The 26,847-nt window shown below is 44.6% G+C and overlaps 1 protein-coding gene across 2 annotated transcripts in view; it reads right to left on the minus strand.

Moving 5' to 3' along the window:
- TMC5 (transmembrane channel like 5) overlaps positions 1-24,266 on the minus strand; it is a 52,035-nt gene extending 27,769 nt beyond the window's left edge. The window contains exons 1-4 of one of the 2 annotated variants that reach the window (XM_019753068.3): positions 23,960-24,266; positions 11,074-11,215; positions 3,931-5,117; positions 2,025-2,197 (exon numbers count right to left, since the gene is read on the minus strand). In XM_019753068.3, the coding sequence (XP_019608627.3) occupies positions 2,025-2,197; positions 3,931-5,042 (1,285 nt within the window). In that variant the 5' untranslated portion in view covers positions 5,043-5,117; positions 11,074-11,215; positions 23,960-24,266. Of the gene's footprint in view, positions 1-2,024; positions 2,198-3,930; positions 5,118-11,073; positions 11,216-23,959 lie in introns of those variants that run through there. The other variant, XM_088801222.1, reaches the window with a different exon arrangement.
- Between the last annotated feature and the right edge of the window lie 2,581 nt (positions 24,267-26,847).

Raw genomic sequence — 26,847 nt, forward strand, 5'->3', positions numbered from 1 at the left:
CATGTCATTATACATTTCCAAACCCATAGAATGGACACCGCCAAGAACGAACACTGATGTAAACCATGGGCTTTCGGTGATGTTTATACGCCAGAGCAGGCTCACTGATGGTAACAAATGTGGTACCAGTCAGGTGGGGACGTTGATAATGGGGGAGGCTGTACATGTGGGGCCTGGGGGTACAGGTACTATATTTGTTACCATCAGTGAGCCTGCTCTGGCGTACAAACATCACCAAAAGCCCACGGTTTATATGGGAAATTTCAATTTTACTGTGAACCTAAAACTGCTCTAAAAAAACAGTTGTTAAATTTTTAAAAAATTAAGCAAAAAAAAACAAACAACTTGTCTAGATGGTTAGAGAGGTTCCTTCCAGTTCCGGCATTTTAGGATGATGTGTGAACGAATGTGAAACGGCATGATTTTCTTAGGGACAGAGTCCATTCTCAGCACCTACACAGCAGTGTCACATTTTAATACATTTTTATTCAACCCACGGTAAACATTAAAGGCTAAAGTCCTCAACAGAGAACATGGAGCATGTTTTGATGGTGACGTGTACAAAATTACACTGTAGGAAGTTCTGGAACTTCTCACCAGGGATCAATTCCCAGATTTGTTACTTACTAGCTGTGTGCCCTTGGGCCTGTTACTTAACCTCTCTGAGCTTCAATAGCTTAGTCTCTAAAACAGAGATAATATCTTTTTTGTTGTTGTTATTGGCCCCCTAAGGAGTCTTTAGACATTTCTGCCTTAATGCTTCCCCCCATGAAATGTTAATACCACAGACAGACTGTTTATCTGTTCATATATTGTGCATGTATCTGTGCTTTATACATAAGAAAAGAGAGATCTTTTCTGGCTTTTCAAGGATAAATTTCATCTCTCGAGATTGATTTTGTCCTATTGCGAATGCATGGCACAAGGTTTGGAATAGCCTGAATGAATGTTTTCTATGCAAATGTGTAACAGTCGGTGGTTTTCATTAGTGTCTGGCAATGCATCCCACCCCCTCTTCTGCCTGTATCAACTCTTCCCCACCTGCCCCCTCAGGGCTGAGCCATCGTCCATGTGCTCTGGCCAGCACTTGGGTCCTTCGTTCTGTTCTTGGCTCAACACCCGTTCTTGGCTCAACACCCACCCTTTTCTGGCCGCCGTGGGCTCTTAATTCCTATAACATTGATTTGTGTGGAATAAACTGGTTCCCTCTCACAGCAAGTCCCTCTTTCCTCCGGGAAGATAAGACCCGGTAGAATTTCCTTTGCCACCCAGAGCTAACCCTTGACACACAGCAGATTCTGAACACGGGGTGATTTTTCACATATTAATAGTCTGCTTGCTAACTTGCTTTCGTCTTAGTGGGCCAGTGTTCCCTGCCCTCTCAGGCCTTAAGTACCTCAGGGACAGAGTTGCCTCCTCCTCCCGTTGTCCCCCAGAGGTTCCGAGCACACAGATGCTCTCTGACTGAACACACACCTTCTGGATGCACTAAACTAACGCAGGCCACTGGCCGCACACAAACTGAGTCCAGCCCACCAGAAATTTTGTTGGCCGGGTTCAGTGTTTTTACTTTTTTATTATTGTTTTGGAGCATGTCAAAATTAAGGGAGTTCACCTAAAAACCCAGATTTCTCGCCCCTTTAGAAAATCTGGGGCTCTGGCCACCCCGAGGCCACATTCCCACACACACGCAGTGCATCGAATCCGAACACTGGCTCCCTCGTGTAAGCACAGGGCGCGCACACCCCAGTTTTTCATAAGCCTACCTGGCCTGTTCTGATAACTGATGATACTGCTTTGGCTCTAGACGTTGAGTTCTCAGCCCCTGTAAGGTGGGTGTTTGATGGGGGGAGGGATAAACCAATTCTCCTGTTGCTGTACATCTTTCATGCTTGCTCCCCTAAGTCCACTGAACTTTTTTTTTTGTTGTTTTTTGTTTTTGTTTTTGTTGTTGTTGTTTTTAGTCCACTGAATTTTACTTTCTTCCCGGGAGATGAGCCTCATTTGAACAAAAGCTTACTTACCATAGCCAATGGTGGGAGCACCTGGCACAGAGAGGCCGTATGCATTTTCCATCTCCATGGAGTTCATTTCAATGCTTTCAGGGTCATCTTCATTCTCTCTCACAAGGATGCCCAAGGGGCTGTCACCCCGATGATGAAATGAGGACCGAATTGGAGCTGTTCTGCGGAGCACCCTGAAATCCCAAAATGATGCATCAATGTCCATCCAGGAGCATAGTAAGGACAGTCATCCATCCATCCATCCATCCATCCATCCATCCATCCATCCATCCATTCCCCAAATGCCGACTGAATACCAGCCATGTGTTTGGCACAGGCTAGGGGGTGAGGACACAAAGATAAAGACACATGGCTGTCTCCCCTCCAGGAACTGCCAGTACACTCTGGTGGAGCTTCTTAGACTCAGCCATAAGCAATTATAATACAGTAGCAACTGCTGAGTATCAGACGACAGGCCCAGTCGTTCAGAGGCAGGAGAGAAGAATTCTGGTTGGGAGTTTGGGGGAAAATCTACACGGAAGAGAGACATCCGAGCTGGGTTTGGAAAGATCAATTCATCCATAAAGAGTTAGGAGGAGGGCATTCCAAGGATGAAGAATCGCATAAAGGTGTGAGACCGGACAAAGGGAATGTTATAGAAAATCAGTGAACCCAGAGCAATGGTTCTCAGTTTGATGTTTATACCAATTCCCCGGCCCCACCCCAGACAATTAAATCAGAAGCTCTGAAAGTTGGGTCCTGGCATCTGGACTGTTTTTTAAAGCTCCCCAGGTGGTCAGATAATTAAGAACCACTGACCTTGAGTAGAGAGGGTGGAGGTAGGGAGGGGACAGCAGAGGTGAAAAGAGGTCAAGTCAGGCTGGTCTTTGGCTGGCATCTTACTGTTAGCCCAATGCGTCCTCATTCTTAACCATTCTCAGAGGTGAAGCAGTGTGGCCTTTCCCCCAAAGGTTATGGGGAACCGTGCATGTATTGTGGAATGATGAATCAGGCCGGGGGACAAAATCAAGGACCTGATCCTGTTAACCCTACTATTTAGGATCTGAAGACATTTTGACCTTGCTGCGCACCCCAATCCCATATCCTTGTTCCTTGAGATACATACAAGGAATTCCATTCGTTTGGGTTGATCGCATAAATATTGCTAGTAGAAATAGCACACACAAAATGAGACTCATATTGGTTAAAATGTCACGTGGTAAAATTTGTCATCGATGTTTTAAAAAACCTGAAGGAAGAATCACATCTTGTTGGCAACATGTACGTTGAAAAAATTTAACCCAGGAAAAAAATAGATTTAGTCAAATTAAGTCACCCACACCAGCACTGTCCATGTCCAGAGCTGCACCTTGTAAAATTTGTCAATGACCAAAAATTAATGGATGACTGAAGATTTTTTTATGGCTCAGCCATAAAAAAAATATAAGAATAAAAAAAATTTTTTAAATTTTAAAAAAATTGAGGAATTAAATTGACCTCATGGAGTTAGATCTTCAAAAGATTTTCTTGATTACAATGCATTCCTGTTGATTTAATTCTGGTGAAAATGTTTGTGTTCAGAATTATCACGTCTTAACCCTACCCTCACTGGCTAAGTAGCAGGTCAAAATATCGGGGATCTAAGTGTTTTGCAGGGTTTCGCAAGGAAGAGGTAGGAGATTAGGGAGGATGTTATCCAAACCAGAGGTGATTAAAGATTACGTTTAGGTAAGGGCTTGAAGCCTCAGACTGAGGGTCCCTGGCCCACGTGAGGCTTCCAGGTAGGTGTGATCTACAGGTAGATAGGAAGGTTTTGCCACAACTTCAGGGCACGGAAACCATCATCCACGTCCCTAACCCAAATAATGCCAACCAAGGTCCACTGACTTGATGATTTAGTACTCAGCCCCCACCCCAGTGGTCATACTCCCTGGTCATTTCTGGAGTCTTCGGAGAGCCATAGTCTCGAACGTCCTCAGCATGTGGGTAATCAGGCTCCCCCCAAAAGTTTGGAGACTGCTGATAGTCCTCAGCACCGGGATAGTCTGGTTCCCCCAAAAAGTTGGAAGCATTAGGTTGGTTCTCATTGCCCGGATAATCAGGCTCACTCAGAACGTCTATGTAGGAGTTGATTCTGGACCCAGCACGTTCTGGATTTCTTCTGGATCCTGGGTGGTTGGAAGTGTCTCTGGGACCGGGATAGGTAGAGCTTCCCCGAGCTCCAGGGTAGTCTGGTTCTTCAAAGGAGCCAAGATGACCAGGATTTGTTCTGGAGCCTGCATAGTTCCCACTGGCTCTAGAACCTGCAAAATCAGGGTTTCGTCGCAATTCAGAGTAGTCTGGCTCTCTGGATGAGCCTGGATGATATGGATTGCTCCAAGATCCAGGATAACCTGGCTCTGCTAGAGACCCAGGATGGTCAGAACTTCTTCTGGAGCCTGCAGAGTACGGATTGCTCCTGGTGCCAGGGTAGTCTGGATTATTCTGAGATCCAGGGTAATCTGGTTCTGCTAGAGACTCGAGATACTCTGAGCTTCTGGAGCCTGCAGCATACGGATTGCTACTGGTGCCAGGGTAGTCTGGATGACTCCGAGATCCAGGGTAATCTGGTTCTGCTAGAGGCCTGGAATAATCTGAGCTTGTTCTGGAGCCTGCAGCGTATGGATTGCTGCTGGTGCCAGGGTAGTCCGGATGACTCCGAGATTCAGGGTAATCTGGTTCTGCTAGAGGCCTGGAATAATCTGAGCTTGTTCTGGAGCCTGCAGCGTATGGATTGCTGCTGGTGCCAGGGTAGTCTGGATGACTCCGAGATCCAGGGTAATCTGGTTCTGCTAGAGGCCTGGAATAGTCTGAGCTTGTTCTGGAGCCTGCAGCGTACGGATTGCTTCTGATTTTAGAGTAATCTGAGTTGTTCAGAGGACCTGGAGAGCCTGGATGCTGCTGAGTTTTCAAGTACTCCTGCATGTGGTTCCGAGACTGTGAATAGTCAGGGTAATCTGGATCTCCCTCATACTCGTCGTGCCGGTAGTAGGCAGACATGCTGGCACAGATTCTTTACCCTGGAGGGTTGAAGTGTTCCTGCATTTGCAGTTACCCAGGGATCTTTGCTTTAACCTGCGAAACAAAAAGGAAAGAAAAGGTCAGATGTTTTTCCTTTATTCCCTGCAGAGATTGCTGGTTACCGTCCAGTGTTTGTCTTCCTTTATCGCATAGGTGGGTACCCGGCTGCCCAGAATAAAGTCTCTGTTTCCCAGCCTCCTGGGCACCTCAGTGTGGCCATGAGCATGGTCAGTGGGGTGTGAGCACAAGCGACAGATCCAGCATCCAGGCTGTGCTGCTCAAGAGAAGGGGTATTCCTTGCTTTCTCAGTCCTTGCTTCCTGTGAACTGGGAATGTGACAGGGCACCATCTCGGCCCACGCACACAAAGGCAGCACCCCTGTGAGAACAGCAGCACAGCAGAGGGAAGAAGGCTGGGCTGCTGATGACTTCCCAGGCCAGTGCTGGCGTATCAGCGTGGGCTCTTACGTAAAGAAACAAAGAGATGTCTATCTGACGTATACCACTGTTCTTTGGGTTTCCCACACATATGGCCACATTTATATCCTGACCAATACAATCCCTTGATTGGGAGGGAGGGGCACACTGAGCCAAAAGATGGGAAGAAAGGACTTTTTGAGCACTTTCGTTGCTCGTGGTTCTAGGGTTCAAAGCATAAATGAGTATGAGTGCCCGAAGGAAGAATAGATAATGGTAACTAGAGGACTTGGGTAAGGAGACAATTGCTACCATCCCTTCCAGTTTGAAAATAATGATTTTATGAGTTCCATGAGCTCGACTCTACAGACACAGCATACTTTCAAGTCGGAAGTGAGGGAGTTTTCATTTCTAAGTGTGTCGGATATCTGTTTTCCCTGCCTATTACCTATTTCCCCTTCTTTTTGGCACCAATGCCCTGATTTTCCTCTGGACATCTGCCTCTCCCCGACTCTTGGTCCAGGTGATTCAGGAAGAGCTAGTGGCATTCCCGATTCCAAGATGGTCACATGACCCAGGCCTGGCCAATCAGTGTTCACCATGGCCCTGGCCACAGGGTTTCATTCAGGAATAGACACAAAACCCTAGAAAGTCTTCCAGCGTCCTGACAAGACTGGGGGTGACGTGCTCTTGTTTCACTAGGGTTCGCTCCAGTGATAGGCTGCAAGCTTGGAACTGCCGGTGTAATGTCAGTAGGAAGAGTGAAGAAAATAATAAGTGAGGGAGAAAATTTAAAGCAAGAACTGACAGGATTTGTGGACAGACCCAACATGGGAAGGGCGACAGGGAAGAAAAATAAAAGACAAAACTATCTCCAGGGAGATGAATAGTGATGCCTTTGAAAGAAAGAGGTAGATGATTTTTAAAGTTCAGCCAATGTTTACCAGCTTATCTCTATGCAAACGAAAACGGTTCGACTTTCTGTTGAGTAATCAGAGATAAAAACAATATTAACCTTCTGTCATCACCTCTCGTCTTAGAAAGTTCGTTTGCCGCCTCGATCCCATATTTCTCAGCACAGTGGAAGTCCGTTTTTCTTTATTTTGTCCTTGCCCAGCATCCATTTCTCTCTTTTATGGTAACATTTTTGCTTCAGTCACACCCCTACTCTCAGTCCATATGGGCCAGGTGTGGATATATGACCCAATTAGAATTATTTTCTCTCTGGCCACAGTGATTTGGTCAGAGTATATAGTCCAGTCATAACCAATGAGATTCAATTCTGGGAGTTTTGTCAGAAATGCTGGGAAGAGAGAAGCTCCTTGGTGCCAACAGGGAGGGGAACAGAGCCAAGAGATAACAGAACTTGGGATCCAATGCTGATACGTTATTTAAGCCCCTAAACCCAGCCACGCCTATAGGCTGCTCACCACTGGATACTCGAGTCATTACATTCCCTTTTGGACTTAAGTTAGTTAAGGAGTTGGGTTTCTGTCATTTGCAAATTAAAGAGAATTCTGACTAATATGCTGCGTTTTGCAAAGGGACATCTACCCAAACTGATATCTCTGAAGACTAAATGTGAATGCTTTATTATTAATTGTTTTTCGTAAGATGGAAATTGAACACATTCATTCAGTTACATTGTAAGACTAGACAATATATTTATGGTCTAGGACTTCCACGGCCTACAAAACCCCCAGCCATTACATCTAACAAGCCAAATAACGCCTACTAAATTGAAGAAATGAAAAAGCAGGTACCATAAGACCAGCCCCAGAGACATGAATATATCTACCGATAGGCAATAAGAGTGTTCGCAGAACCTTTTTTTGTTCACAGGTGTCAGAAACTGGAAACACCCCAAACGTCATTCACCAGCGGAAGAAGTAAATCACGGCATGTGCAGAAGATGAAAGACTGCACGGCAGGAGCAATTCTACAAAATTCATAGGTGGATCTAGTGGCTGTAACGAAGTTTGGCTGTGAGCTTATTCGCTCAGACTGAAAGGAAGTCATGACAAGTTATCTCATACTCACTACTTGTGAAAAAGAGGAAGTATAGCAGTTTTTCAAGAGAGCCTCCCCTCTTCCCAGGATAAATTTCTGAAAAGACTGTATCATGGGAAGCCTTCCTAAGGGATCAGAAAACCACATCCTGAAACCAGGGCTCAGGGTCACCAGCAAAGAGCTCAGATGCTCTAGAAATTCCAAGATGAGCAGCAGCAATGGAGGGGGGAGGAGACCCTGGAGGCCCCCCCAGGCCACTGCGAGGAGGAGAGCAGACTCCTTGCAGTAAGGCAGTGACATATGGCTATTTCTAGCCAGTGGGCTGTGAGCATAGGTGACTGTGACACTTCCAAGCCAAAGCTTGTAAGAGCCAAAACACACCCTCTGGCTCCCCGTTTCCCTACCAAGGTAACCAGTGACGTTTCAGATGGGGCCCCATTCACCAGCCAGAGTTCCTGCAGGACTAAATGGAGCATAGCCCACCCCTGCTTCCACCAACCCACCAAGCTTTTCACGAGCAAGAAATAAATGCTTATGTGTTAAGCCACTGAGATTTCGAGGTTGTTTCTTGATGCAGCAGAGCTTAGCCTCACCTGACTGATGTAAGGTCATCTTTGCTCAGAATTTTGGACAAATGTATTAACATATATATTTTTTCATATATATATTCATAGAGCACACACAAACACACATTTGTACAAGGTCTGACAAGTTCGCGAACTTGTTGCAATGATGTTGCTAACCTTTTTTGATATCAGAGGGATTATTCATTATAAATTTGTATCAACTGGACAAACAGTGAACCAAGTTTGCTATTTGGAAATGCTGAAAAAGCTGCATGAAAATGTTAGATGACCTGAGCTTTTCGCCAGCAATTCATGGCTCTTGCATCACGACAATGCACCAGCTCACACGGCACTGTCTGTGAGGGAGTTTTTAGCCAATAAACAAATAACTGTATTGGAACACCCTCCCGACTCACCTGATCTGGCCCCCAGTGACTTCTTTCTTTACCTGAAGATAAAAGAAATATTGAAAGAAAGACATTTTGATGCCATTCAGGACATCAAGGGTAATACGATGACAGCTCTGATGACCATTCCAGAAAAAGAGTTCCAAAATTGCTTTGAAGGGTGGACTAGGCGCTGGCGTCAGTGCACAGCTTCCCAAGGGGAGTACTTCAAAGGTGACCGTAGTGATATTCAGCAATGAGGTATGTAGCACTTTTTCTAGGATGCGTTCATGAACTTAATTGTCCGACCTCATAGGTAGATACAAAGATAGATGATAAACGAGTAGAAAGTAGGTAGGTGGATGGGAGGGTAGGTAGATAGATAGAAGGATAGATAGATAGACAGACAGACAGACAGACAGATGTTACATGTGATCAGCAACAACTAGTTTCAAGGTTGTTGGTTCAGTTCTCTGTCCTTCTGATGTCATTTAACAGGGGCTTGTATATTGCACCTTTGTCAAAGTTCAGATGCAAATGGTGCTCTAGCCATTATCACCTGCATTGGGGCAAATTCCTAAACCAACAAAAAGTTAAGCCTACAGAAAAGGATCTGGGACAGAAGGAGGAGGAGGAAATAACTCTAAGGAAATAGTCTTGTGTTAATCGTCAAATGAAGTGGGTGTGGTCTTCTGGGAACCTTACTCATAGTTTCCTGTTAACTATTAGAGGAAAAATATCCCGCCCTTTCAAAGAAATAGTTCGCTTTGTGCCTTGGAAAAAGCACAGAGAGGATCCATACTTTATTCCCATCCGAATGTTATTGTCTCATACCTGACTGAGAATGAGGGCCATTGAACCCTCTAGTCGGGGTCCTCTTTTGGACACGCCATTTAGGGGTTCCCACTTCACTGTTTCAGTGGTTTTCAGTCACATTGCCAGGCAATTATATGCCTTCAAAGTCTGTTCATTGTGGACTCCCTATTTGACCTTGAAAGACTCCTGGTTTGAATGGGTGATCATAACAATCTTGCACTTGTCATTCCAGGAATGTTCCAGATTAAATTACAGCAGGTCCTCGAATAATGTCGTTTCGCTCAGCGTTGTTTCATTATAATGTTGATGAGATACTGTAGGAACTGAACTCTCGTTCATAGCAATTAGCCTGTGGGAACACTGGTCTCGTTATCCACTTTGTCACTAAAAGTGGCAGAACCTACCCACAGCGTTAAGTGAGGACTTACTCGACATCCTATAACCGCGATGAGGTCATGTTGAGGCTATTTATCTGGATCCCTGCTGCCTCTTAGCTTGGCCAGACTTAAGCCAACATAAGCCACGGCAAACCACCCACAAGCTCTGTTCTGCAGCCGCCAAAGTGACCTTATAAAATATAGGACCCTGGAGTCATTAAGCGTTGTCAGGCCAAGCTCTGTAATGACAAAACACTAAACAATCCAAAAACTCATCCACAGGGGATGGGCCAAATCAGTAACAACACATCTGTGTAACATAATATTATGAAGTTATCAAAAAAGAATGGTTTCTATCTACATGGGCCAGCAGAAGATGGTTGGTCATAGTTCTCCCCTCTAACCTCCTCTTCCCATCTCTTGCTCCAGGGTCAGGCTAGACTATCATGGCCATGCAGTCGTGAACTGTGCAAAGATTAGTTTTGCTAACTGAGGGCATTTATTACCCAGAGGACACAGACAGAGAAATCAGGGGCTCATCAAACAGCACACCTGGTCACCAGCAAATGCAGGACCTCACCCCATAAGCGGCAAAGCAAGGCCACAAAACATTATTTCAGGTGTACCTTTTATTTTCTAAAGGGAAACACTTTGTCGCCAATACATGGCAAGGGAACCCTTTTAAGGTAAATGAAATCAAAGTTGCTTATGCAAATTATATAAGATATATGCATGTTTATGGCCCACAGTCAAAATTATCAACGTGATTCTATAGACATTCTTAGAGAACCATGCGATTTCACTGATATGTGGTATATAAACCAAAAACAACAAAAGAACAAGACAAACAAATGAGAAACAGAAACTCATAGACACAGACAATAGTTTAGTGGTTACCAGAGGGTAAGGGGGGTGGGGGGTGGGAGACGAGGGTAAAGGGGATCAAATATATGGTGATGGAAGGAGAACTGACTCTGGGTGGTGAACACATTATGGGATTTATAGATGATGTAATACAGAATTGTACACCTGAAATCTATGTAATTTTACTAACAATTGTCATCCCAATAAATTTAAAAAAAAAAAAGAAATTCTTAACTAGTTCCAATAAGTCACCATCCATTTGATTTCAAATAGACCCATTAAAAAAATTTTTTTTTAATTTTGGGGAGAAGAAACATTTTATTTTGCTAAATGAGGACATGAAAAGCAACCGCAGCTACCGTACCACGACCTGCCATCACTGTTATTTCATAAAACATTTCCTGGACATTTAAGAAAAAAGGAGAGGGTTCCAATCTCAAAAGGAAGGGAGGCCATTTAATTGACTGGATTTCGCTTCATAAAAACTTACTCCTCTCTCCGTATTTTTCTCACTTTGTCCCACACGGAGACAAACCGTGCAAACGAGCTTGGTCAGCACAGGCTGTGGGAGTTACCTGTGTCAGATGAGCTTCGGGCTTCTGTCAGGCTGGCTTTCGATAAGAGCTGGACTGCACACGGTTACCGGAGGTTGCAATCTCTGCCACTGTCTGAAGTCTGAATTTTTCAAGTTGCTGAATGCAGGTAGAGCCACATGTCCTGAAAATCAGAAAACAGAGGACTTTGACTTCTATAAAAGTTTATCTCATACTGCACCGTCCAGTTAGGTACATAAACAAGCACGAAACTGGCTCTCGTGCCTGCTTGTTTGCTCTTAAGCACTTAGAAAACTGTACTACAGTAAAACACAGAGAATAAAGGAACAGATAGTAGCAAATGCTACACTTGTTCATGTTAACTCCAGATCTGTGTTTATTTCTTCAAGGAAATAAAAGCACGACTAGGAAAGCTGAAGCCTCTTACGCTTTTCCCTGATCCGGTTTCCCAACAACTTCTCCTTCTCTGTCCAGAAACCACCACTGGCATGACTTTGGTGGGTGACTTTCCAGGTCATAGTGTTTATACTTTGGCCGCTGTGAGGGGTTGAATCGCGCCCCCAGAGAAAGGTACGTTGAAGTCCCAACCCTGGCCTCTCATCATGTGACCTTATTTGGTTATAAGGTCTTTGCACAGGGGATGAAGTTCAGATGAGGTCATTAAGGGGGGCTCTAATTCATGTGACTGCCGTCTTCATCAAAAGGGAAATGTGGACACAGACACACACAGAGGGAGGAGTCGGTGAAGAGACGCTGGGAGAACGCCATCTAAGACTGGAGTTACCCTGCCGCAAGACAAGGAACGTTGGGGGTACCCGAAACTGAAAGAGGCAAGTAAGGATACATCCCCTACGGGTGTCAGAGGGACCCTGACCCTGCCCACACCTGGAATTCGGACTTCCAGGCCTCCGGAACTGTGAGATAATAAATTGCAGTTGTTGAAGCCATGTACACGGGAGGTGCTTTAGTACAGCTGCCCTAGGCAATTCGTGGGGCCACATATATAAGTATCACCAGGTGACAGTGCCTAACAGTGATACGTATGGCTCGCTATAGCTTACCCTACATATTGTCTGCAACTTGCCTTTTTTAAACATAGAATGGGCTTTGAGATCTAGCCATGCTGGTAGTTGTAGTAACTGAAGTCAGGAGTCCACTCATCAATCTAGAAGCGTTCTCCACCTTAAAGACTGTCACTGCCCCACTCCACGATCAGACTGCATTGCACTCACTCCTTCTCTTCCTGGGGACACTTCGGCCATTTCCCATTTTTCAGTGTCAAAATGATCTGAGTGTACCCCATCGGCGTCTCCGTGTGCCCACATGAGAAAAGGTCCCCGAGGAGGAGACCTGGAAGTGGTTTTGCCAGGTTGTTTGCACTCAGTGTTTTCAACCTCACTGGAGATAACCCCCAAATGGTTGTACTAATTTCCAATAGCTACAGAAGAGTAGCTTATTGTAGTATTATTGATTTTTACATTGTCACCTACGAAGGACAACCAGGAAAATCCCCCAAATTGATCTGTCTTCCCTTTTCTCTGGATTATACCCAGTCAGTGCCACACACAGCTTGCAAAAACGCAAGAGCAAGACGCTAATATAGAAAAACAAGACTGGTAGGATTTGCCTCAGGTAAACTAGATTTTTCTCCTTCTCAGTACCATTGACATTTGGGGCCAGATAATTCTTTGTTGTGGGGGGTGTCCTGGGCACGGTAGGATGTTTAGCAGTATCTATGTTTCTGCCCATTAGCTGCCAGTAGCATCTCCCTGAAGTAGAGACATCCAGAAATGTCCAGACATTGCCAAATGTCTTCGGGGGACAAAATCACCACTCCCCCACCCCCCACTCTGCATTTGAGAATGACCAAGTTAAACTGCGATTAACATGGGAGATTTAAAGGGGCTTTTCCAACTCTCCAAGTCACTGACATGTAAAAAAAAAAAATATATATATATATATATAGGAGAAAAAGAAAAAGGAAGGGAAGCAGATGGGAGACTTTCTCCTTAAAGAGAAAGGAGAGGGCATTTGGGATGAAAGTGAAATCTAAGTTAGGAAGTGAAATGGACAAAGTAAGAAAATGTGTACGTTTGAGGCATGACTTCTACTGCCTACTCTGAGCCAGGCATTGAGCAGAGCAATGTACATTCACATTCCCCCTTAAACTTCACTCAATTCAGCGTGACGGACTCTTCACGCTCCCATTATATGGATGAGGAAACTGAGGCTTAGAAGGATTTGGTAACTTCTCCAAGTTCGTAAAGATAGTTAATCCAGACAGAGTTTAACATAAGTTTCTGATTTACACTCAATCATCTCCCATGCAGACTGCCTTCTTCACTTTTTAATTTACTTATTCAATTACTTACGCTGTTTTGAACCATTAGTGAAGACTGCTACAGGAGAAAAGGAAATAGGGGCAGAGCCTCTTCCCTTGTTAAAGATACAAAATAAAAACAGCACAATTTTGATCCATGTAAAAAGAAGCCTTCTTGGTAGACCGGAAAATAATAAACAAAGCTGAGTAAAAGGAAGCAAGACTTGGCATAAAGACAGACACATAGACTAAGAGAATAGAACAGAGAGCCCAGAAATGAGCCCTTTTATAGAGAATCAAGTGATTTTTGACAAAGGTGCCAAAACCATTCAGTGGGGGAAAAGACAGCCTTTTCAACAAATGGTGTTGGGAACCTGGATATCCGCATACAAAAGAATAGAGTCGGCCTTTTACCTTACACTATATATAAAAATTAATTCAAAATGGATCAAAGACCTAAAAGTAAGACCTAAAACTATAAAACTCTTAGAAGAAAACAGAGGGAAAGATTCATGACATTGGATTTGGCAATGATTTCTCACATGTGACACCAAAAGCACAGGCAGCAAAAGTAAAGCAGACAAATTGGACTACATTAAAAATTTTAAACTCCTGTACATCAAATGACACAACCAAAAGAGTGAAAAGGTGACACATGGAATCGGAGAAAATAACTGTAAATCAGACATCTGAGGAGGGATTAATATCCAGCATACTTAAAGAACTTCTACAACTCAACCACAAGAACGAACATAACCGGATTTCGAAATGGCCAAAGGACTTGAATAGACATTTCTCCAAAGAAGACATACAAATGGCCAAAAAGTATATGAAATGACACTCAACATCACTAATCATTAAGAAATGTAAATCAAAACCACGATGAGATATCACTTGATCTGCATTAGGACGTCCACTATAAAATTAAAAAGCAAAAAAAAACCACCAAAACAGAAAATAACAAGTGTTGGTAAAGATGTGGACAAATTGCAACCCTTGTGCACTGTTGGTGGGAATGTAAAATAGTGTAGCTGCTATGCAAACAGTAGGTGGTTCCTCAAAAAATTAAAAATAGAATTACCACGTGATTCGGCAATGCCCCTTGTGGGTATATATCCAAAAGAAATCGAAAGCAGGGCCTCAAAGAGATATATGTGCCCCCATATTCGTAGCAGCATTATTCACCAGGGCCCCAAAGTGGAAGCAACACACGAGTTCATTCACAGATTAATAGATAAACAAAATTGGTATCGAATAAACAACGCAATATTATTCAGCCTTAAAAAGGAAGGAAATTCTGACTCGTGCTAAAACATGGGTAAACCTTCAGGATATTGTGCGAAAGTGAAAAAAGCCAGTCAGAACAAGGCAAATACTTCATGACTCCAGTTATAGGAGTTATGTAGAGCAGTCAAACTCATAGAAATAGAAAACAGGGTGTTGTTAGTTGTTGAAGTTCTTGCAAGACGTTTTGCAGACAAAAACGTTCTGGAGATGGGATGTTTTTGCAAGATGAACAAGTTCTGGAGATTGGTTGTATAACATTGTGAATGTACTTGACACTATTGGACTGTATACTTAAAAATGGGTAAGACGGTAAATTTAATTTTACGTGTATTTCACACAATTATAAAAGTAGTAAAGATGGGAAAAAAGGAGACAAGAATTTTTCCAAACCACAGTCAATTTAAAATGAAAACTATTTTTTACAATGAGTTAAACACTAAAGCACTATGGGGGGAAGGGGGAGAGAAAAAGCTGGAATAAGTTGGCTGTGTGAATGCCTTTTTCCCCCAATCCCCCAAAAAGCTGTGGAGGCTTAAAAATAAATCAAGGTGAGCTACAAAGCATTTTGAGTTTGTAAACGGTGCCATTTACTTAAAGCCTCAAAACAAGCACACAAAAACCATGATTGACATGCTGAACATGACATGCATCACAGCAATAAAAGAAAATTTAAAAATCAACAGCCCTGAATGCATTCCCCATGCCACCTGCACTTGACAAAGACAGCTGACAGCCCCTGACAATGCAGAATTGAGTGGGTGTGTACATTCCAATTTCTGGACACCAAAATGTAAATGTCATCATTTTCACGTGCCACGAACGTATTATTCTTTTGAGTTCTGTCAACAGTTGCCAAATATAAAAACCATTCTTAGTTCACAGACCACATTTGAACTGCATGGCGTAGTTTGCTGAGCCCTGCACTATACTCCCTGGCCTGTTTTTCTGGATCATGGCCTTTGCACATGCCATTCCCTCTGCCTAGAATGCTTTTCCCTCCACTCTTGGCATGGCTAACTGCTCTTTCGCAGAGAGGCCTCCTTTTCCCCTCCACATCCAAATAGTTCCCCTTGAAAGTTTCTCGCAACACCCTGCCCTCTCCCCGTAGGACTTACCAGACTGTAATTATATGCTAACTTGATGCAAGTATTGTTCAATCTTTGTCCTCCACTGGGCTGAGAGCTCTGAAAGGGCAGGGCTTACTGTATTTTGTTCACTATATTCTCAGCATCTAACAGCGTGCCTGGCATGTAGGAGGCACTCAATTAATATTGTTGAATGAATGAATGAATGAATGAATGCTGCCCCACAATGTTCTCATTCATCTCATCCATCACTTGGAGTATATCTTGGTGGTGGCCAATCTCAGCCAGTGGGAAGAGAAACAAACCTACACTGGCACCAGCGAGTCTACCCTGGGGGAGGGAGGGAAGGGGAGGGGAAAAGAGAGGGGACGGTTCCCTCAGGCCTGTTCTCATGCCTGGATCCACATTTGGCACAAATACATCCCATTTATAAATTGAGGGTGTCAGATCAGTTCGGGAATTCTTGAAAGGATCATTTCCCTCGTGGAAAATCAGCAGTGGTAGGTCCTTCCATTTTAATTCCCATTCAATATTTCTAAATAACAACTAGGGAAAGTCTCCACTGGTTCTAATAGGTCTTTAATACCTCTCTGAATTGGCCAAAGTCTCTTTTTCAACGAAGATAGAGAAAAGCTCCAAGCTCAGAACCTTCATGAGGCCACAACTTACGATGAGAATTTAACTGTTGTGTTTTTTAAATCAATATACGGTAAAATATTTTTGGTGCACGTTTCTGTGAGTTTGAACACAGGCGTAGCCACCACTGTAATCAGGACACAGAGCGGTCCCATCACCCCAAAACTCCCTCAAGCCACCCATTTGTCCTCAACCCCTCCTCCCACCCACCGTTTGCCCACCACTGAGGTATTTCCCCATCCCGATAGTTTTGCCTTTTCCAAAATGTCATGTAGATGGAATTACACAGAATGCAGCCCTTTGAGACGAGCTTCTTTCACTCAAGATAATCTAGCTAGAATTTCATAACACGGTTTGGTATTCCCTATATGTATGTATGCATATAAATATATAGTCACCTATATTTATAAGCCAACGATGTAAGTTTTCCATATACAATAATGACATGTTTCCTTTCAAAACAAATCTATTAGGTAAAAAGAATAAATATTAGTATGCATGGTAAGAAACAGGGCAAACATTATGAAGGTGGAACGCAAACGACTAAATTTTGGGGAACAATGGGCGTTACACAATAATATAATTGCATACTCGCCTCTTCCCCCAACACACACACACACACACACACACACACACACACACACACACACTCAAGTTTGTGCTTCTAAGAATTCCTGAAAAGGAATTAAAAAGAACTTAACAAGAAGAAATGGCTCATTCCCAGGCATCTCATTTCAACCAAGCTTTCTTAGTCACAGTTCTGGAAGCTTCTATGCCTTTCTCCTGATCTTGGAAAGATAATTCCAACACAAAGCATGAAGGCTACCACACGTCCCCGAGAGGTTGCCAGGGCACCAGGCCATCCAAGGCTCAAACACACCCCCATTTCAGCAGAGACGTTGATTTTGTTTGCTCACAAGGGCTCCGTTGTTCTCCCTGGGCTTATCAGGTTAGCTCAACGATTAGTCTGGCTGTCATCATCGATGCCACTACAAACAAATGCTTCAGAATCCTGTATCTGAAGTATGTAATGTTTAGAACAAGGAAATACAGGCAATGTAAACAGTTTCTTAAAAGCATGTGAGGGCAAAACCTCTAATCATCATTTTAACAAAACCCTCCCCTAAAAACCTCTAATCACCAGTTTAACAAACCCCTCCCCTAACTAAGCATTGGCCCCCTGGGGTTTTCCAGGGCGTGTTCTGCCTCTGACCCAGGCACCTTCATAGCCATAGGCTTAGACCCTTCAGGAAATAAGGTCTGTGTGTGCAAGAGATCCGTATCAAAGCCACGAACAGAAGCAGAAAATTCTAAACGAGAATAAAAAAAAAATTGTCCTTCATGCTTTCTCTTCACCAAGGAATTGACTAAATTTTCAAGAAATTTAGTAGGACTTTCTTCTCTTTTTCTTTTTTTTTTTTTCTTCTCTTTTTCTAAATGGGATGTTCACCCAGATTCAAATGCTATAGGAAACGGAACCTGTTTGTTCTGGCATTTTTGAAAACACAAAAATCGTACGCAGCCCCTTCTTTCTTTCCCCACAAATAAGGACCATCCTTCCTGTAAATGACCCAACCTAGTGATTAGCATTTCCTCAGCTGGGGTTTATCTTGGGGAACATTGACCCTTAGGTGGTGGGAAATCGCCTAAGCTGTAAGAGTGTCCTGTCTCCGAGCACTCCACTCTGGGAACTCAGGGCCAACATGGAGCGATTCACTAACCTTGAACTTTGAACCTGACTGCATCCTGGCATAATACAGAGCATAAAGACAGCACCATTTACACAGCACTTACTGGAGCGCCAGGCACTGCACTATGCCTCTCCCATGCAGTAGCCATTGAATCCTCAAGCAACCTTATGGAGAGGATTTATTATCCCTGTGAGGCCCAGAGAGGTTAAGTAATTTGCCCAAAGTCACACAGCTAAACAGAGGCAGAATGGGATTTAAACCCCTGCCTCTCTGAACTTTGATTATCATCATCAACATCATTGTTCCCAGCGGAAGAAGAGAAATACAAGAAGGAAGAGAAGGAGTTAGAGCGAATATTTATTGAGTGCTTACAATGCACCACATTTTCTTATTAGCCCTAATATCCACCGGTGGAGGTGGGAGCTCTTAGCATACTACCCATTGTACAGACAAGCAAACTAAGGCCAGCAAATACAGTGACTCACCCAGAGTCTCTAGTTACGACCCAGGGAAGCCCAGATTCCAACTCAGAGAGACAGCTCTTGAGCTTTTACAGCCAACACATTCTCTCTCGCCTCCTACTTCCCCAGTCATTGTTTCCTCTAACAAATATTTGTTGTGCATTTTTCGGTACCTGGCATCTGGCGATAAGCTGCAGGACAGCCCCAGTTTCTGTCCTCGTCCCATGACACATTCCCAAGGGTTCCCCCTCGTGTCTATGTTGTCCCCGCCCTCCGGCAAAGCACCCCCTCTTACCTGTAGGAACATACAGGTGTTTCTCCTCTCTGCAGAGACAGTGGGCCCTCTCGTTTTTACTGACCCATCTTTTTCTGCCTTCAACACAACCCTGTTTGAGCTCTTAGTCACGTTGCTGGGCTCCCAGGGAGGGAATGTTTACTGTCTTGTGACAATTTTATGCCACTCTGGTCTCCCTTTGTCAGCCAGAGAATAACCACTAACTGCGTCTTGCCCACTAAACACAGATCAGTCCTTGAACTCCAACATTACGTCTGTACCCTGGCCTCCGTGTGCTAGCGTTGAGCAGAAGCCCTAACTCAGGGACCAAATTGTGTATTTCTTTCTTCCTGAACCCCAAGCCCTCCCTCTCATCAATCTTATTTCCGTATCAGTGCAATAAAAAGAACAAAGTCCTTTCTAGAGATTACTCTATTTCTTGGACACCATAAGGAAAGGTAGCGTTGGTTGGTTTTGTTGTTGTTGTTGGTGGTGGTGGTTCCCTCCCACCCCGGAGACTAAGGTAGAGTTCTCTATTCAATAAAGAACTCTTCTGCAACCGGATGCTCCATTAGATACCCTCAGGCACTGGCCACTTTATTCTGTAGACTCAGCCCTTAAGAGTTTCACTCCACAATGACGAAGGCTTGTCCCTGCAAGGAATGAAGGACAGCCCACATTCTGGAACCACAGCTGCTTCCATGCTGGAACCCGCCCACCTTCAAGGCTGCTGACTTGACCAAATCCTGACTCGCACTTTAAGACTCTACCCCTCTGAGATGATACTACCCTTCAGAGTCTCAGTTCCTGCCCTCCACGGACAAAATGGGGAAGATATACTCTACCTCTCTGGAAAGAAAGACGGAAGTAGACTATCCAGGGCTGGGTAACATTTCCATAGGTTTATGTGCGCTAGAACACACAGTCCTGTTTCCTATGGCATTTGAATCATTTAGAAGAAGAGTAGAAAGTCCTATTTCTATGATTTGCGAGCATTGGAGGCCCATAGGTACAGGTGCCACCCTTTCATGTATTTTATGAAAGGTGCCCATAGTAAATGTAAACCACCACCTTTCAAAAAAAAAAAAAAGGCGGGATTTACCCATGATGGAGACAGAGACTTGACTTATCCTATAAATTGCATGATCAAAGGAAAGGTCTTAAAATGAGAGGAGGTGGATGGTGATCTCCTAGAAGATGGTTTTACTTGCCACAAGAACTGTCTGCCCTTCCCGAGGTGAGATGACAGGACCTGGCAGCACGTGACTCACGGAACACGTGGGATGCAGGGTCCTGCCCGCCAATCAGTATGGAGCTGAGCCAGATCAGAGTCCGAGCAAAAGGACATGTCAGTAATTCTTTTGTAGGTATAAGTGAGGGTTTCTCAATCTCGGCTCTACTGACTTTTGGGGTCAGATAGCTGTCTGCTGTGCCAAGCGGTCCTGAATATTGTCGGATGTTCGCAGCATCCCTGGCTTCTGTCCATTGGATGCTAGTGGAACACTCCCCATCACCACCCCCGCAAGCTGGGACCACCACAAATGTCTCCAGAAATAGACAAATGTTCTCTGGGAGACAAAACTGTCCCAGTTGAGAGCCACTGCTATGGATATGTTCCGTGAACTTTGTATCTCCCAACTCACCATTACGTAGGAGAAGAAAAGCAGCACCTCAGCATTTTTCCCTTGTAAAGTTTTTTCTCCACCTCCATTTCCATAAATTTCTAGAAACGATACCATGTTCTTATATAGTGTGGTTTATGACACATATTCTGCCCTGGAAACTGGAATTACATGTTTCTTCCTTTCTTTGCAGGCGGACTGTAAATTGGCAAGTGTGGCAGGTTCTGGAGAGAGCTACTGGGTAGTTGGGGACAAATACGAAGGGAGAGATTTTTCGATATTTGCTTAGACATCTTTTGGATTTTACACCACGTGGAAATGTAGTGCTCAACAAATACATTAAGTTCTGAAAATTTTCTGCTGTGCACTGCACATAGTTTGGACAGTATGATCTCATTTTTGTTCAAGACAACTCAAAAAAAGATTTATCTTATTATAGTGGGGGAAGGGGGAGAAACCTACAGGGACATACATGAAACTCTAAATAATGATTATCACCAGGGGATGAAAGTGCAGATTTTCTCACATCCTATGCAAATAGTTTTATAAGGCATACATTTTTAAAGTAACTTGGTTCCGCATTATATTACTAATCAGATAAAACAATGGAAAGAGTAAAACAAAAAGAACTAAGTCCAAGATCACTGGGAAACCCCTAAAGTTTTGGAAGTGAAGGAGACAGAGAACCTTCTGGAAGCTGCAGATGCTGGGAGCCCCAAACACAGGAAACAGAGATCCTAGACGGGGTCAGCTGAAGAAATCTGGACATGGAAAGAGGGAGGCTTGAATGAAGATGGTGGCAGTGGAATGGAAATGAATGGGCAGTTGCGAGACAAGAAAAGATTGCTTTGTCTTTGGACAGATTCTTCATTTCCCTGAGCCTCAGTTTCCTCAGCTGTAAAATGGAGAGACTCATGACATACATAAATGGCTAATGTTTATCATGACGTTGTTCTTATCACCATATATATGTTGTTTACATTTAATCCTCACAGCAGCTCTATTAGTTAGGTATTTTACAATCATCCCATTTTACAGATTTGCAGCACAGAGAGGTTAAGGAACTCGGCCCAAGGCCACACAGCTAAAAAGTGGCAGAGGCAGGATTGGAACTCAGGCAGCCCGGCTCTGGAGCCCAGGTTCCACTGATTACTAGAGCTGGAGCTTAGCATAACTCTTAGCATAACAGAGCAAGCAGAGCAAATGTGAACGACTCAAATGATACTAAAAGGCTAGGATCCCACCACCACCATGTGCCCACATTAAAGGGTGGAGTTCCCTAAGGATGGCACAGTGCCCTTCCCATCACATGCCAGCTTACTGTCCCCAGGAACTGCTCTGGCACACTTCAGGGCACCACTTGCCCTATGAGCACACAACGCTCCAAGGATTTGAATGGGGAATCCCTGGAATGTGACTCTCTACATCAGAAGGAGTTTGAGGGAAAGGCACTTTATTTAATGTTCCTGGAATAGTTTCACCTGCATAGCAGCAGATCCTAAGGTCAGGATAGAAAGAAAGAAGCTTCAAGCATCAAATAATACAGGCAACAACAGCTGCCAGGAGTTATGTGCCAGACACTGTGCCAAATGCCGTCTAGACATGAGTTCAGATTTCCCTTCCGACAACCCTATGAGGTCCTATTATTGGGCCCATTTAACAGATCGGGGAACTGGGGCTCAGAAAGCAACTTGACAAAGTCCCAGAGCTGGATGATACTTAGAGATGATATTTGAACAGGTGTAGCTAGAATCGCCACTGCATAACTGTCCTTGCCACCAGAAATCCTCCTCCCAAAAGCCTCATCTGCCAACAAGGAATCAACTGAAGCAGAGAGAACAACAGGAGGCTTGCCGGTCCTTGTGACAGGCTGCCGCCTGCACATAAGATGGAGAGTGGGACACCTGTGACACCCCTCCCTTTGTGCTCAGGAATGTTCCAGAGAGCAAACGGGGCCTCTGACCTCCACTCTCCTCTCTGCCTCCCCTCCACTCTAGGAGTGGGCCGTCGGCTGTCACCGTACCAGTGTTTACTGCGTTCCTGCGACGTGCCAGCACTGCGCAGAATGCCTTCTCTTTATTTAATCCTGACAACACGACACGGCGTAGGTACCATTAGTGTCCCCACTTTAGATATAAGGAAACTGGGGCACAGAAGAGTTAAGTCACTTGCCACAGTCACCCTACCAGGAGGTGATGGAACCTGGATTGGACGTCAAGACCGAACAGACTGGAGGAGGAAACAGACCTGGGTTCATATGTTGATTCGTCTACCCGGCACCTGTCACCTCCCATGAGTCACTTAACCTTTCTGAACCTCAGTCTCCTCGTCAGGCATGTGGGGCAAGCAGGGATCATTGTAAGGACAAAAAGTAGTGGGTGCTCCTTAGTCGTTCAACAAGTATTAATTGGGCATCTAGTATGTGCCAGGCACTGGGGGAGTATCTGCCAGCAAAACCGAAAAAAAAAATCCTACCCCGGGGGCTTGTACACGCTAGTAGGGAGGCATACTGTGTGTTAGTTCAGTTAATCCACAGTAACCCACTGGTTAGGTGCTATTACTGTACCCATTACACAGGCGGAGAGAAGGGATCTCAGGAGCATCTTAGCCCCACCTCCATCTTTGTAAGAAAAAGTGGGACCTGGATTAGACATTGAGGTCCAGTCTCTGGAGTTCTACTTCCTGGGTTCAAATCTGCTGTTTCCATCTAATTGCGATGGCAAGTTACTTAACCTGTCTGAGGCCGTGTCTCCTCATGGGTAAAATGAGGCCTGGAGATATCCTATCTCAGGAGATCAACCCTGGGGAAATAACAACATCTAACATTTAGGAAGCGCTTCCTGGGTCCCTAGCACACAGAAGGCCCACAGAAATCCTTTGGGGGGGGGGGGGCGTCCTCTAGTTTCAGCTCTTCTTTTACAGAGGTGGAAACTGGAGTCCAGAGAGGGTAGGTAACTTGCCCAGAGGCGCACAGCGCATAAACTGAGATTCCAAAGCCCGCTATCCGAAACAAGTGGCTGCGCAGAGAAAAGCTAACCCGGTCAGACACAGTAGGCTGAGCGCCTGATACATGGGCGCGGTTATTCTTCTCTCCCTGCAACTGCGGAGCCCGCTGAATGGAGGCGACCGATTGCTTGCGCTCCTCGAAGCTTTCCTAGCCGGAGGTCAGCGCGCAGCTGCCCGGAGTTGGAGCCACTACCCGGATCACCCCACTCCCAGATTCCCGACCCTGGGTGGGTCTCCCCGCATTACTCGTCCCCACCTCCACCCACTCCCCCAGCCAAGAGTGCCACCTCTGGCCACCTTGCTGCCAAGCGCGTTGGGGACATCCCCAGTGAGGCGCCCCACTTTCCCCATCGATCCCCTATCAGAGCCAAGGCGGGGGCTTTGCAAGTCGCCCAGTCTCGGTGGATACCTGGGAAGTCTGTGCCAGCGCTGGTCCCAGAACCTGGTGAGCCGCGTCACCTCCCACCAGCTGTCACCCATCCCCTGTACCTGGGGCTCCCGTAGCCCCCCGCCCTGTCTGCTCACCCGCAGGGTCACGGCATGTTGGAGACCCCGGCCTGGGGCAGTCCTGTAGGCTGCGTGTCCTGGCACCAGAGCTGGACTTCCTGCCTGGAAGGCTGATCGCTTTCTTCTTGGAATCAAGCCAAGTTCCTGTGAGAGCGGGGTTTGTACACCTGTTGGCATCGGAGACCTCTATTCACTGCCCCACGGCTGCATTCATTCTTTCCTTCCATCCAGCACACCTTACCAAGCGCCCACCAGATGCCAGGCGCCGGCTTGGGTACTGCAGGGTCCCAGAGGACCTGGAGGGCCACGGGCTTGGGCTGCACTCTCCCAAGCATTCGCCACTAGCCACACGCCCTTATGAAGCACTTGAAATAGTGGCTCCAATGAACTGAGGTGTTTTTAAGACATAAGACCGAAAAAGGATTTTATAAAACCTCATTTACAAGCTCTAAATTGATTGCGTGTTAAAATGATAATATTTTGGATACAGTTTAAGGAAAATATATGATTAAAATTAATTTCACCTGTCTCTCTTTTTCTAAAATACAGCTCCTAAATGATTTAAAATCATATCTCTCACTACACTTCTCTATTGGATAGTATTGGTCTTGGGCAGGAAGCCATAGGGTGTTCCCAAATACCTCTCCCGGTTCTTCCGGGAGAATTTATTCAGCCCTTCCTTATTGCCTTCGGGAAATATCTGGGGAAGACCTCGTATGCACCAGCCATGGCACTAGTGAAAACTCTGGAGCTTCTCCGGTGAAATCTGAAACCTCCCCCCACCATCAACATGGAGGGCAAGAAGAGAGGGCAGAGAGAGACGAACTGCTCCATCCAGATGGGTAGGAAGGCAGGGTTGACAACCAAGGGAACTTACTTACGAGGCCACAAGACGAGTAGCTCTCCACACCCACAGGCCAGAATCTTGACGTTTCTACAGAGGCCCTAACTGGGTTCAGTCATGTGTACCGTCCAGATGGTCTCCACAACTCATTGCTCTCTTAAGGCTGCATTCTTGAAACCTCTCTTAGTGTGGGCAGAACTTTCATTCCAAGGACAGGGGAGCAAGTGAGGAGCCTCTCTGTGCCCCAGGATCCAGCGCTCCTGACAACTGGCAATCAGATTGCCAGGACCCAGCTCTCTGGTCCACTGGTGGCCACATCCTCTCAACGACTTTCCCCAACAGCTAGACACTGGGGGACTAGACACTGGGGGACTAGAATGGCAGATACTGCCCTTCACTTCATAGAGCTGATAGGTCAGGTGAGATAGGGCTATTAAAATTTATGATGACTAGTGTCAACAAAATGTTACTGCCACCAATCTAATGCCAACAGGAGTCCCAAGTCTAGGGTACAGTAAAAGGTAAAACCTTTTTCAGGCAAACAGTTTGCAAATGGAAAATGCACCCTCTGCTAGAAACCAAAAGTGCACTGGTGGAGACAAGGAGAGGGTGCTTTTCATAGAGAAAGTTCTTGCCCTGGTTCCTGATTGGTCCATTTTTAAGCAAATGAGGAATCCAAATATGCACAGTCTGACTGGTTCAAATAGCACTATCCTGATTGGTTAGATTCTTGTGTTCTGATTGGTCACTGTGGAGCTGCTCTGATTGGTTGGTATAGATGCAAATGATTAGACAGGGCAGGTCTTGGTCCAGTGTTTGGAAGATGACACCAGGAATTCCCTGAGTTCAGCTCACTCTACGGCTTTTCCCTGGAATGCAGAGTGTATGAGAGGCTTCTGTCAGCAATGACTGCTAGACTCTAGTTATAAATGTGTGTCCAGCTAACCACAAGGAGTCCTTCTTGGCAGATATATTCCTTTTGAGGTCCACACTAGAAATGGCAACCTAAGGAACGAGGGAAAATATTTGCAAATCATATATCTGGTAAACTGTTAATATCCAGAACATATATCTTAAAACCCCTACATCTCAACAATAACAAAAAACCACCAGATTTAAAAATCGTCCAAGTTTTTACTGATATATCTCATTAAGAAAAGGAAACAAAAGAAAAAATAAACAAATGGGACTACATCAAACTAAAAGTTTTTGCACAGCAAAGGAAACTGTCAACAAAACAAAAAGACATCCTACTGAAAGGGAGAAGATATTTGTCAAAGATACATATGGTAAGGGGTTAATATCCAAAATTTATTTAAAAAAAAAAACTCACACAACTCAGCACCATAAAACTCCAAACAATCCAATTAAGAAATGTGTAGAGGACCTAAATAGACATTTCTCAAAGAGGACATACAGATGGCCAACAGACATATGAAAAGATGCTCAAAGAATTAAAACCACAATGAGATATCACCTTATACCTGTCAGAATGGCCATCATCAATACATCAGCAAACAGGTGTTGGTGAGGATGTGGAGAAAAGGGAACCCTTGTGCACTTTTGGTGGGATTGCAGATTGGTGCAGCCACTGTGAAAAACCGTATGGAGGTTCCTCAAAAAGTTAAAAATAGAACTCCCTTATGACCCAGCAATTCTGCTCCTGGGTCTTTAGCCAAAGAAATCCAAAACACTAATCCAAATGCACCCCTACGTTGATTGCAGCGCTATTCTCAATAGTCAAGATACGGAAATCAAAATGTCCATCAATATACAACTGGATAAAGAAATTGTGGTACATGGAGCATTACTCTGCCATAAGAAATGATGAAATCTTACCATTTGCAACAACATGGATGGACCTAGATGATATTATGCTAAATAAATCAGATTGAGAAAGACAGATACCATATGATCTCACTAATATGTGGAATCTAAAGAACAGAATAAATGAACAAACAAAACAGATGCAGAGAACAAACTGATGGTTGCCAGATGGGAGGGGGATTGGGGAGATGGTGAGAAAGGTGAAGGGATTACGAAGTACAAATTGGTAGTCACA

The sequence above is a fragment of the Rhinolophus sinicus genome, chromosome 10 (assembly GCF_057876585.1).
Source record: "Rhinolophus sinicus isolate RSI-liver-muscle chromosome 10, RSI-T2T, whole genome shotgun sequence".
Taxonomy (NCBI): Eukaryota; Metazoa; Chordata; class Mammalia; order Chiroptera; family Rhinolophidae; genus Rhinolophus; species Rhinolophus sinicus.